This window comes from Rhipicephalus sanguineus, chromosome 6 (assembly GCF_013339695.2).
Source record: "Rhipicephalus sanguineus isolate Rsan-2018 chromosome 6, BIME_Rsan_1.4, whole genome shotgun sequence".
NCBI classification, from domain to species: domain Eukaryota; kingdom Metazoa; phylum Arthropoda; class Arachnida; order Ixodida; family Ixodidae; genus Rhipicephalus; species Rhipicephalus sanguineus.
The window spans coordinates 168,035,122-168,049,156 of record NC_051181.1 but is presented as its reverse complement, the minus strand read 5'-3'; the positions used below and the strand labels follow the sequence as shown (position 1 = coordinate 168,049,156).

At 46.2% G+C, this 14,035-nt stretch overlaps 1 protein-coding gene across 2 annotated transcripts in view; it reads right to left on the bottom strand.

Annotated features, from left to right (window-relative positions):
- The window catches only part of LOC119397025 (ankyrin repeat domain-containing protein 16), a 115,698-nt gene that overhangs the window by 2,548 nt on the left and 99,115 nt on the right, over positions 1-14,035 (bottom strand). For both annotated transcript variants that reach the window (XM_049417304.1, XM_037664450.2), the window contains one exon: positions 13,948-14,022. In XM_049417304.1, the coding sequence (XP_049273261.1) occupies positions 13,948-14,022 (75 nt within the window). The remainder of the gene's footprint in view (positions 1-13,947; positions 14,023-14,035) is intronic.

Genomic DNA, 14,035 nt, shown 5'->3' with positions numbered 1-14,035 from the left:
ACCGTCAAAAGCTTGCACCGAGCCATGTAGCACGGCCACAACTCCATTCTCGTAATGCTCCATCATGGAGTTAAATGCCGAACGGAGTGAAATGGAGTTCGGTGGTGGCCGTGTGACAGAGGTATGACTGCTACTTATCATTGTAGTGGCCCTTATTCAGTGCCAGCTGGACACTCTTGACTATGGCATGCTTGAGGTTAGACTTGGCCGCTTGTTGTCTGTCCTTCTCACTCATTCATCTGATGCTTAGGAGGCTTGGTTTTGGATTGAGTTCCACTAAGGTTCTCAAATTGTTACAACTGAACTTCATTACTGCCTCAGCATCTGCAGTTTCAACCGTAAATAGTGAAGCATGCTGTTCCTTAGATGCCACAGCCCAAATAAATTTACGCCGTTGGCACATATCAAGAAGCTCTCTTTTTGACAAGGTGCTCATAAATTGCTAGCAGAGTTTTGAACACGAGTGCTGGCAAATTATAAAGATGCCCTGAAGGAGGCTCCCCATTTTTTTGCAGATGCTGCATTTTGGCGGCACCAAGAATCAGGGCAGCCAGAATCATATTACAGAAAAATTACTGCTTCCTGGGGTGTGAAAGTTTGCAGACAGATAGAAAAATGATTGCAGAAACCAAAAATGTAATGTTTAGTGATGCGATAGCTGCACCAAGTGTGCCAAACTGCACCAAAACGTGAAACTTGCTACATCCTACTACTTCTTCGCTGTTCTGCGCCAAACTATAAGCACACTAGCGATGGATGGATAAATGGCGGTGCACTGCGCACGTGTTTTAAAGTCCCTCTATCTTTCAAAAGTAGCGAAAGGTTTTGATCCAGCCGCCGCGCCCTGTGATAGGCCGGTTGGCGACACGTGACCTTTTCGCGTGGAGTTGGACCATTTTAGTAAGCGGAGAGTTTTTCATGCATCTCTTTCGCATTGTTGTTGCAAACTAGAAGTACCTGTGTACCTGATGCTTCAGTGGGTGCAGGAATTTTGTGTTTGAATTGAATGTTTGAAGCGTGACATGCTAGTATGCAGGGCTCCTATGCCTTCGGTTGCCTCACCACGCGGAGGACGGAAAAAAATGTTTTTTTTTTTCCCCCGTTTCTCGCGTTGACAAAAATGTATGCTGAAAGAAAGTATGACCCCACAAAATCAGGCGCAAGAAATTTGCGCCCAGAGAAAACACCCAGCTGTGCAAAGTAAGTGGTTTTGTAATATTTACAACTTAAGCAGCCTTTCGCCTGGCCGGTGTGCTTTTGTTCGTGCATATGCATGAACATTATCTCAGCAACGCTATCACTATCTCGGCATTCTTTATACTGTAGATTTGTGTGTAGTAGTCATTGTAGAGTGACGCCCCATATTTTTAACATTAAATAGATCGGAACCCCAATATATCTGCCTTTGTTTTTCTCACCGTGGTAGCTTCAACGCTAAAAACTCACAAGGAAATTACCATTTGGGATTACTTTTTTTGCCACACGTTGCCGTGTTTTGCCGCACTACTATGCGCGAGGTCGATCAAGGCTTCTTCGTTGAAGCATTTCACGTGATATTTTCCCAAGAGGGCCACAATGCAGGCTCGAGTAAATAATACCGCAAGACACTTGGCGGAAACACTGAGCATCTTTGCTCATCAGCAAAGGCAGAAGGAATGGAAACCACCCTGCAAGCGAATGAGGGTGGAATTAAACGGTTTAAGCGCGCACTGAGTTCGGTTTCAGGCGCCCGCAATATGCACGGGAGCAAGCGGCGCGTCGTCTGCTAGCACTGCTCCTTGGACCCCTCGAGAGGGCGCTTGTGTAGTTGTCACTACCTTTAAAAAGACCTTAGTTTTTACATGCGCAGCCCGCCGCCACCGCCAAAACGTGACACTCCAAAGCTGTCGCGCGGCAGAAGAGGAATGGGTTCGTGCATTTTTTGTGGCATGGAGCCCGGTGCTTTCTGGGGGACCTGACCGGACGCAGATTTATGGAAAGGCTCATTAAGCGCTGGTTTGGCTTGCTCAGGCTTTTGGGGGCCAACATAACCCTCTCTAGACTGTTGTAAACTGGCGTGACCTCCCAAAAAATGCACCTCGGAAGGAGTGGCTCGCCGCGAGCTGGTGTGACCGCACCGCCGCAGCAACATAGAAATAAAATTTCAGTTGTTAGTACAAGCGCGTCCTTGTCTGTCTTGTTCTTGCCCCTTCTTTTAAGTTCCGCTGCTCGAACCAGTGTCATGCCCCTGTCACACGGACAGCCTTAACCGTGGTTAAGCTGACTATGGTTACGGCTAACCATGGTTAGGGGTAGCTACACAGCAGACATTAACCGCGGTTATTGCTAACCGAGAAGCTGGCAAGATGGCGGACAAGCTTCGCACCAGCTGTGAACTGGCGCAGCTAATTGGAAGCTTCGTGTTGTTTGAGGATTTTCACGGAACGCGACTCAGTGGAGGAGCGAAACTTGTGGAAAACTAGGTTCGCCGTGGAACAGCTAGCAACAAAGACTATTCCGTGGAATGGCTAGCAACGAACACTATTCCGTCCTAGGCGGGATTAGCAAAACACGTATTGCTACACGTTTCTTGAGGAGAATTGCTTTTCGCATTGTTCGTGTCTCGCCGTCTCAGAGCCTCCGGTCATTCCACCTAAAGTCCCTAGATTCTGGGGACTTTAATTCCACCAAGTTCAATGTCGACATCCTGAACAAGATGGACTAAAATGGTGACACTATATCATCTTGGTGTCGCCGAGGCAGCGATGGCAGTGGATTTTGCATTGTCTGCAGTCAGACTATTAATTGCGAACTGCATGGTTTTGCAGCGATAAAGCGACATGCTACAAGCAAGAGGCACATTGAGGCGACGAAGCCGCACCAAAATTCAGCAGGTGTACTGAAAACCAAAGACCTGCATGTCAGACGTATTTGGACTTGTCGCAGTGTTCAGCTACGCTCTCAGGCCACCACGTGGTTCGTGCAGAGACTCTCTTCGTTCTGGGAATTGCTCTCAAAGAAATCCTTTCTCTTGGGCAGATAAGGCCAAATCTCTATTTCCGAGGATGTTCACGAACTCCGAAATCGCTAATCAGTTCTGCAAACGAACGAAAGCCTCAGTGTATACTTGCAAAGTCTCCCGAATTTCAACCATTTGTTACGTTTGTACGGTTGGCAGGAAAACCTCCCGGAAATCGAAATTTCTGTGCGTGACCTAACCACATCAACAAAAATTACAACCCAATCAGATCCAGGTTTTTTGCGAACCCATAGTAAACCTATTTAGGAGGCGTTAATGTAAACGTAACTGGCTGATACTAATTCGTGAAATTCCCCAGTCGAATTCCACTGTATCGAATGGGCCTCAATTTTTCTGTGTCGCGGCGGGTGATGCGAACTTTGGTACCGAATCCGTCGAGCGACGGCTGAGAGCAGAATGCTGGAAGCTTTGGAAGTATGCGCGTGGCAAGCGCGCACATGTCATTGTCAGAACTGTGGTTATCGTTTGCTACAACCGCTGTGGACAACACCACGGCCACTCTTGACACGGTCATGTATGGCGGCGACGAAACTCCGAAAGTGCACGCGCGTCCAACGCTCACCCAGTCAAAGCGACGCTGCTTTCTGCAAATGCCGCAGACAAAACCGCGGCAGATGCGATCACAGATAGCAACAAACGACGTAGTTTTGAAGGCACGTGTGCGGCCAGCACACGCGGATTTGAAACGGAACTACCGTTTGCCGCAACCGCTGTCGCTATCAACGCGGTCATCGGTAGCGACTACGAGCTCCGAAGGTACGCGGCTAACGCGGCGGTAGATTAAAGACAATATAGTAAAAAAATCCACGCATCTCCACGAGGTGAATCATGACGAGTGGGCGAAGTTCTGGGTATCGTATGGGTGAGTAAGGTGAGTAAACGTACGTTACCCGAGCGTTGCCCCATATAATGTAAATTGAGTGACATAAAGAGTCAAAGACAACGCTAGGTCCTAAGGTCCATAACGTCTGCGTTGAAATCGCCCACTAGTATAAAGGGATTGTGCTTTTAGGCGTTTTATATTGACGAACGTCACAATTACGATTGATGTTTGTGTATTGGAAACCTTTTTGATTCTCATACACGCATATGTTTTGACTATAGCAACGGTTTTCTATATACCGTGACAGCAGACAGTGAGAGTCGACGAAAAAAGCTAGGTCCTAAGGTCCATAATGTGTACGTTGAAGTCACCGACTAGTATAAAGGGTTCGTGCTTGCAGGTGTTTTATGTTGTTTTGTCACAATTATGAGTGATATTAGTCTATTGTTAAACCTGATGTTTCGATTTTACACGGTGCTGTGCTGTGCGCACGGACACCAAGTGAGAGTCGACGAAAAAAGCTAGGTCCTATGGTCCATAATGTGTACATTGAAGTCGCCAACTAGTATAAAGGGTTTGTGCTTGCAGGTGTTTTATGTTGTTTTGTCACAATTATGAGTGATATTAGTCTACTGTTAAACCTGATGTTTCGATTTCACACGGTGCTGTGCCGTGCGCACGGATGCCAAACGGACGGAGAAGCCTCGGCCTTAAGTTGCTTCACCCCTAAAAAGCACGAAGCCTTTCGGCGTTCGTGTCGATCTTCGCATGTCACTGTGTAGAGCGGACTTTGGCACTTAGTTTTCAGTTGGCCTCAAGCGAAGCTTTGACGTGTGCTTTCGCGGCAGCTAGCTGCGCCGTCCCTTATTGGTCCATTCACGTGTCCCAGAAAGGCGTACGCCAGTTCTTTTGACAGAAATAAATGTTTTGTGCGTATATCGTGGTTTGGAAACAGATTTCGCTAGTTTTTTCATGATACAAAATTTTGGGCGATACAAATCTGGTCGCTCCCCCTTCAGATTCGTATCACCGAAATTCTACTGCAGTTAGGAAACCCTACCTGCGTTGTTTGTTTGGCCACTCTAAGCCATTATAAGAACACAACGCCACTGTTTACACTTGCAGGGCTGTTCGGTGATCTAGTGGTGTTATGCAAATACCCATTATTGTACAGAACTGTTTACTTCAAAAGAGTTCCTCCTTATTTGACTGTTTTGCTTCACAGGGTCCATTTTTCCACTCGGCAATGAGCTTTTAGCTGCTCCAAAATGTGTTTTTGGCTGCTCCAAAAGACCTTTTCCTGCTCCAAAACAGCTTCAGTTAATCACATCACTGAATGTTTAAAAAATGGAATATTTTACCACTTTTCAGTCCCAAAGACCAGTCTGCCCCCTTAAGGTCCTGTGTTCTTTCTGAGTCTCTGTTCAAGTTGTGCTTTTTCTCATTATGGGCTACCGTATTTACTCGAATCTACGCGCACCTTTTTTCCGGGAAAAAGAGTCCAAAAATCGCATGCGCGTTAGAATCGAGTACCGAAAAAAAAAAGAAACTCGGTTATCGTATTGCCATCGACATTTCAAAATGGCCGCCTCCTACGCGCCTTGGCTATGGCTACCTTGGCCATTTCTGTCATTTTTTTTTTTTTCAGTTCGTACGTGTGCTGAGGAGATTGTCATCCCGTTCTGCGTTCGCATCGACGGCATGGAAGTGCCGACTCCAAATATACGACTAGTGTACCACGATGCCGCATTTAAAAGAATAGTTATTACATGTGCAGAGAGACGGACGGAAATCGGGCCGCATCGCGGTCGTTCGGAGTTCCCGAAACGTGCGTGCGAGACTGGCGCAAACAGAAGCAGATTTTTTTTACAGCAAAGCTTCACGAAAAAGTTTCTGTGGACAAAAGGAGGGCCAGTTTCCCGTCGCGGAAAACGGGTGCGCGTTACAATGGAGGGCGCGGTAGAATCGAGTAAATACGGTAAGTTGAATTTGGGATCTGTAGGAAAATTGTGCAAAACAACACAAGGACCGACAAAGGACACGAGACTGGTGCTAACTTCCAGTTACAAGTTAGCGCCAGTCCTGTTCTTTTTCGGTCCTTGTTTTGCACTACAATTTTTCTACAGAAGTCATGAACCGACTAGCCCAAGAAAACGTTTTGCTAAGCTGAATTTGGGAGTATACCTGATTTCGAAGTCGATATGGAAGCCAGCTAACAGGAGAAAGTTGCCATTAGCCAGCTAGCGTGCACCGGTGAACGTTTCAATGAGCGCTTTCCGCTACTCACCGAACACCGCAGGCCTACACGAAGCACAAATCTTCATGCATATGTTGTAGCCGATGGATGTTAACCCTCTCCCTACCGCAGATGAGCCGAGCTCGTCCACGAGGTTTGTACTGCTCTTACCACGGAGCAAGAATTCTTGAGGAGGCGAAACTGCGCTCGCTCGGGCGTCCTAATAAAGTCACGGAATCGGATGGATGGATGGATGGATGCTATGAGCGTCCCCTTTGTAACGGGGCGGTGACATGTCTGCCACCAGGCTCGAAGAAAAAAAAAAAAGAAGCTTCCTTGTTTTATGTTGGCCTAATACCTTATTTACACAGCTCTCACGCGCCCTCTGTCGTGAGAGTCCGCTAGCGGAGAAGGAAAAATGCACGCGTCGCTCTCACCGCACTCTCCAACTAGAGTCACTATCTCCAACGAAGCTCGTCGGTTCAGCCATTGTAATTTCTGCAGCCCGGTCGGGAGCATGGCGCAGCGCCGACGAATGGTTCAGCCATTCGTCGGCGCTGTGCCATGCTCCCGACCGGGCAGCAGAAATTAGGCGCCTTTTCCTCTTCAAACCACTACCACCACCACCATTCGTCTCCGTTCGCGCTTCATGCCCGAATGAATGTTTGTGCGTCCTCGCCGGCTCCATATTTTCAAGCGCAGTCAAGTTTTTTCAGTAAATTAACGAGAAAAATGGCGTCACATACAGGAAAACTACCAGCGTGATATATTTTGTGCAACGCAAAATATATAATTTTTGATAACATGAACTCAATGAATTAGGTATCCATCAATTCAGATTTAGGTTGTTGCGGCGGCCGCATTTAGATGGAGGCAAAATGCTAAAGGCCCGTGTGCTTACGTTTAGGTGCACGTTACAAAACCCCAGGTGGTCGAAGTTTCACGTCTTTTTTGAGAACAGCAGACAAGTAGCTGGGACAGTGCGCGTAAAGACTGAAGGCACGGCGTCTCGTAACAACACTGGCCGTTTCGGTTTGTCTCGCCATAATAGCGCCGCCTATCTATGTCACTGTCCTAAAAGTGCTTCTCGCAAACATAGTCACGAGGCGTCAGCTGTCGCTTTTTTTTTTTTTTTTGGTATGGCGCGAGCCCACGCTTCCAACCTCACTGAGTCACTCGGAACTTTGAAGGTAATTACCTTGTCCTTGCGGGACGCGTATTCACTGCTGCAGTTCGGCACGACATATTTCCGCCCCATCCTAAAGAAGCACTAGTCGAAATCTGCACTCTCCTTTGTCGCGGCGTGAAAAGTGCACGCAAACATCGAGGAGTCGGCGCCGCCGGCGCAATGCGCGGAAGCCACTCAGAGCGCTAACGAGAAAGAAACCAGCAAATCGCGAAGGGAACTTTCCCTCCCAAGGCCACCTACGTATGCACGCGCACAACATATGAGCGAGGAGCGCGTGCATACGGCGGCAGACGTCGTCTGCTCAGGGGCCACTACTAGCAGTTCGTTTCAAGCGCTGCACGGCCTATAATTCTGGCAGTATCGATTAGTAACTGCAGCTAAAATATCTGTCATATCTACCGATTGATGTTACAGACAGAAATCTTAGAAATTTCACAATGTATGAGGCGCTAACACGATTTTTATGCGTCGTGTCCACAGAAGAGCATGTAAAAGATGGCAGCAGGCTGAAAGCGTCATCTGCCGTGCTTCGGCGTAAACCGCATTCCGCCGTGACGCTACTGCGCCGCCCTCTCGCGCTGCCGCGGCCTAGAGATTCTACTCCTCAAGTACTTCTTTCTCCGTGGCTCTTACCAAAGACGAGCTGGGCTCGTCCACACTGAAAGAAGCATTTGGAAGCACCGCAATTGAGCTACCCTCATTCATCTTGCTTGTTCTCTTTGGCTTGAACAGATGGTGCAGTAAAAATTAAAAAAAACACGCTCAAAGTATGCATTTTGTCCAAAGGACTAGATTCTGGTAACCCGAATTAGAAAATGGCGTCCACTGCTGTGCGCAAGTGGTGTGCGCGTGCTGGCAACAGCTCTGTCCAGGGCGGAAGGGGGGGGGGGGGGGGAATGAAAGACAGAAGAAGAAAATGAAAACTGCTTGTTTGCCAAAGTTTTTCGGAATGAAGAATTTCGGTTCTCATGCGAGTGTGGCAGCAAATAAACAGAGCAGCATATTTTTTCTAAATAATCGGATTTGGACGACGACCGCAGCTCAGTGTATCGGCAGTGGATGCTAATATACGTAAATAAACCCTCACTGGCACATCCAATGCTCTTTTAACACGAAAGTGTTTTATGCTGGGGTCCACCAAGATTTTTATGACGTATTTCCGTCACGGAAATACGTCAGGAAAATAAACACCATCAGATGGCAAAGAAAAAAGCTATAAGAAAAAGTTCTGTTGACAGGAGTTGAACCCATGCCCTCTCATTCCACGACGATGGCAGGTGTTTAGCCCACTCAGCTACTGCCAAACACATAACGGAGGCTCCATGGACGCGCCTTTTATCTTTCACACTTTCCTCTCACAGTGCTCGTGGATGGATGCTATGAGCGTCCCCTTTATAACGGGGCGGTGACGTGTGCCACCAGGCTGGAAAAAAAAAACTTCGTTGCCTCCGCAATTAGCCCCGGCAACACGCCGTTGCTACGACCGTCCCATTCGGCGCGTTTCCAATGGAAGTGTAATTTCGTCAATGCATGAACACACCGTGACGTGGCCGCTTTAGCGCAAGCCTCACTCATACCGTCCATCCATGTCGAAAAATAGCTCTCCGACACTTGCCTGGCTAGTACACTATAGCCTGGCTGTCGCACCGCGTTCCCCGCTTGCCCTGTGAGCATTAACGGCCAGGCTAGCGGAAAGACATGACACGCATCGCATTTCTCTTCATGTTTCACGACACTTGATGGAGTGCATATCGAGTATCAGTGTTTACTATGTGCTTACAGGTCTCCAACACTTGCCTGGCTGTCGCACCGCGTTCCCTGCTTGCCCTATGAGAATTAAAGGCCAGGCTAGAGGAAAGACACGATGTTTGTCGCCTTTCTCTTCATGTTTCACAAAGCTTTGAAGGAGTGCATATAGAATATCAGTGTTTACAGTGTGCTTGTTGGTGCCATCTTTGTGGTTTCACCATATGCGGTGTCCAGGTATACCTTGACAACTTCAGCTACCGCAAAGGTTAAATTATGATCATGGGCGTTAGTCGTCTGTGGAGATGTGCCGCCAGGTGTCGACCTCGGTGCGTCCACATCAAGCGGTGCTATATCTGCCAAACAACAATAGACATTGTACAGGCTCTAATATACCAATGCACTATTATCCCCGAGAAGTTGGGATGGCACCGCCTGGCTCCCGGGGAAGCCTAGATGACGTCTAGGCACGGACTCTTCGAAGCCTGCCGTGGCGTAGCATGCGCTCGCTTCGTTCGCTGTTCCGCTGTTTGCGTTTTGCTTGTCTCAAGATGCAAATGAAAGATGAGAACAGCATCGATATTGTTCCTAGTAAAACAATAAAAAGCTATCCACTTTTTCAGTACAATCGCCAACAGTGCCCGCGCTCCATCGTAAACATTTTAAAAGGGGCGATCAGGTTTTGCTGTGTCGCGCTGCTAACACTGTGGATGGGTTCGATTCTTGGTCACGGCAGCCACATTCCGACGGGGGTGAACAGCAAGAACATGCATGTGCTTAGATACAGCAGCAAGTTAAAAAAATGGAAGGCGACCAAAATTATTCTACTGAGTGGTTTTGACTCATAAGACACCTTATTTACATCATAGGTTGCGTTGTTCACGGCCGATTCCTTCAAGATATATATAGAATGGCTTCGCCTCCACAAGTGTTATTTGCATCGAATGCATGCGCATATCTGGGGACAGCATTTTTGCCAGTGTGCCGAGCCCCACTCACTGTTATAAAATGGCATGCAGTATCGAGTCTTGCAAAATATCTCGAAAGCGCTCGCCCGAGAATGCCGCTGCAGCTTTTATGTTAGGTTTTTTTTTTGTGTACTCGCTCACCCATGTTGTTTTCTCGTGTTTTCCTCGCAATAATTTCGGGGCTTCATTGCACTACAAAATCAAGCTGAGGTTAATTGCAGAAACTCTTTATTGCTGTCAGATCATGTCTTCATGCAGGATCGTATCAACGGCACTGTTACACTCGTACGTACCCGTTTAGATAGCCAGCCCGTAAATAAATTTTCCTTGCATTTGATTACCCCGAGCATCACCAACCTGTATGTGGACATGACGTCCAAAACCAGGCATTGACGCATTGAGGCGAAAGACGTTTAAATATTACGTGGGCCACGTCGTTGAGCGTACGATCGAAACAGTTCAGAACGCTCATTCGACTTTCTGGCATTTGTTTTGCAAGTGATTGATATCATCAGTGCTCCCACGTGAATTAAATATTACCGTTTGTGATGCGGTGGTTGACTGGACCAGCAGTTAATTCAAATCAGGGTATCCGACCACATAACCCCTGACGACTGTTAAGAAGAAATGTTTACATAATCCAAGTATACCAACATATCTGCATTTCCGAAACCGTCGTGTGTGCGCCAATATTATTTTGTTTATTTTCTGAATATGTCAAGTGATCCTTTACGATAGATGGATTCATCTAAAGTCTCCTGTAACAGAAAGCTCAATTCTGTCAAATTACCTAGATTACTTGCAGAGGCAGACATAACGTGTAAGCTAAACCGCAATGTAGTTAGTGAATTGATAACATCCTAATTTCATTTGTAATATACTTCGGGACACGTGTTTTAACCGTAGAGTTTATGCCAAGTTGTAATGAAGTTAGAACCATTAACGTAAATGTTTTTTAGCAACGATTTTTTGCAGTACACTGTGAAAAGAACGAATGTCTTGCAGGCCTGAATCACCATTTTCACAGTGAATCTTCCGTTCAAATGGGAGTTTGCGCATTATAAGCTATGTTATCCAAACTTTCTAAAGGTTAATTAACTTTCGCTAGTAGTGAAAACTTCTACCTTGGGAGATTTTCATCGCAAAAAGAAGGAATAATCACCACCGTAACGCGAAAGAGCGGGTACATGCTGGGCGCAGAAAAAGGTGATCCTCGGCCATGGAGCAGGCGAGTCCTTGCCGTGACGTCACATCGCCACGACTACCATGCCGCCAGTGTTCGTTCTTGGCGCTAATAAACAATCAACTACTTCTATGACAACACGTTTCACTTTCGTGTTATACTGATTCCTATGACGGAGGGATCAGCCATCTTTTTTTTTTTTCTCAGGCTCTCTTGTCCCTGTGCATTATCTTTTAAGTTTCAAAGAGATTTTCTGCACCAAAGACTGGAAAGGCTAGGGCACTTTTTGTGCTGCAGTGCAGTGAAATCAATCCTCTGCATGTTTAAAAAAACATTTTGCTTGTATCTTGCGAATAACACACCTTCAAATAGTTCTTTAGTTGTTTCAAGTTACATAGAATCACATAGGCAAATAAAAAAAATTATTTTAGTATTGCTTTTGGAGAAAAAACTCGGTGAGAAAGGGCTAATTACAAGTTCCAAGTTTCAGAATCCAAGCTTCATGCAGCTTCTTAACCCGTGAACACGTGTGAAGGCTGACAGTGGGCTTCATTGCATATGTCCTGCTGTGCGGCCCTGAGCGCTGGCCATAACATAGCACCATATCAGGCGCCTTCGAAGATAGCTACTACATATTGTTGTACTTTCAGGTGTTGTCAAGTGCAAAGTCAAAGCGGGGAAACCTGCCCACTTAATCAGAATTACAGCAAAGGTGGCATATCCCGATTTTCTGTCTTCAGCACGCGATGGTGCTCCCAAAGCAGACAACGCTGCCACTGTTAGCACTTGATCCTGCCAAGCACATCACGCTGACGTCTAGTGCCAGCTTTTCCAGTGTTGGGCTTCGCGCCCAATATTCTAATTCAATATAATATACACACAAGTTGCAGGAGGTGCCACATTCCGGTGGTAGTCTAACATGTAGGCTAACTGTGGTGACCTCTACACAATATAATTTTAGTTCTGCCTAATGCTCTGCCTGCCTGAATTAATATTTTCTCCAACACACAAAACCCTCTAAATTCATAGCATAAATTTCTGCTTTTTACGATACTTTGGTTTCCAGCTATCTAGTTCGTCCATACCCTCTGCTTTTTCGCAAGCAATCCTCCAAATGCGGCTAAAGTGGATGCTTGGCTGTGTTTGTACACGGTGTTGACAAATATTGAGCAGTGTTGACAAATAAACATTTGTTGTAAGTCAGCGTTGTTTGTGTCTTCCTTCTTCTTGTGCTCCGTCTTTTGCGCTGTTTTCCTTCCACCTCCAAATGCCTTCTGCTGATCTGTATCATGGACACGTTCCATCTTTCCTGTGCCATCCCTTTAAACTATGAGAGTCAGGCAGGCCACTGCTAAAACATACAACTGGGCATGTATATCCACATTCAACTAAAACGTGCTCTGTTATTTTCCTAACTTTCCCACAGCAAATATAAGTATCTCCTTCTTTACTGAATCTTATAACTAAGCACTCTAAGGTAACCCAACCTCACTTCAAGCAGTAAAGTCCTTCCCTTTAAATTGCCATAAATGCTTTGCCATAGTTACTCATTTTCTTTTTTTTCCATCACTGATATCCAATGAATCTTCTCCGCCTCTCTCACTTTTTACATATCTACAAATTTCTCCAGTTTATACAGCTTCAAGCGGCAATGGTACAAACACACAATCGCAAGAGTCTGCAACTCCTTTCAAAACCACTGAACATGTTTTCATGTTTGCAGCATCAGAAGTGAGTCAAAATGTATGTGTAGCACATTTTCAATTTTCATTTCTGCTTTGATATTTACACTCGTGGCATGCACCATTGTGCACCCGCCTGAAGGGGGATAATGAATATTATTCGACAATCTCGTGATCACATTTAAAAACATGGCATTTCTACAGCCAGTTGATAGGGTGCATCAAAATTTAGCATCTCAGATGGAATTGTCCATGTAAATAAAATGCTTAGACAAAAACTTGGAGGACGCTTGAGCTTGGCCTTCAAGAGTAGAACGCGATAGCGTAAACGGGCCCCATGCGCGTTGCCTTCCCAATTGCTAGCCCATGACTTCGGTTCTCGGTGCATGCCTCAACCGTGCCATAAGGAAACGAACGGCTGTGTGCGTAACATTGGCCGTTTCAAAGTATCCTGGAATGCCTACTGCAAGTACAGTTGTTAAGTGCCCGCTACGCCATTATTCCTTTTGCAAATCAGCGAAGGGCCCACTATGCGTCCGTAAGGCAACACCTGATCCTACGCAGCTGTTCACTTCGTTGATGCTTTTGCTGATGATTATGATTAAATATGTCTGAGTGCTTTGTAATGGGTGGGCCTTTAAAACACCCACTCGTTGCGCAATTCACATGCTTTGATGCCTGGCATGATTCTATGCTTTTGCCACGCAATATTACATGCGTTAAGGAGACTCCTTCCACTACATGACATTTATATAGTGTTTTTTTTTTCGCAGCGGTTTCAAGAAATAGCGCGGCTGTGTGGTAGAACACCTGCTTGCCACGCAGAGGGCCTGGGTTCGATTGTCACTCGGGCATGAAGTTTTTATTTATTATTTATTTATTTTATTTTCATCTTTCTCGATTTTCTGGTCATGGACAAGATGGTGATTTTTCGCTCACAACCAATGACACCGTCACCGATGCTGACACCGGAATTTCTGCAAAACGAGCTCTTTAACACTATCGCGTTAAAATAACAGCTAATGTACAGAATTGAAGACCGACTCATAGTTGCATTGAAAAATTACAGCTTCGTGCAGAGTTGGCAGCATACATGCTTACCTGTGCGACCTTTGTTATCTCTGACATTGCATACAGCACCCAGGTCAATTAGCAGTTTAACCACATCATCTTGGCCTACCTGGAAGAT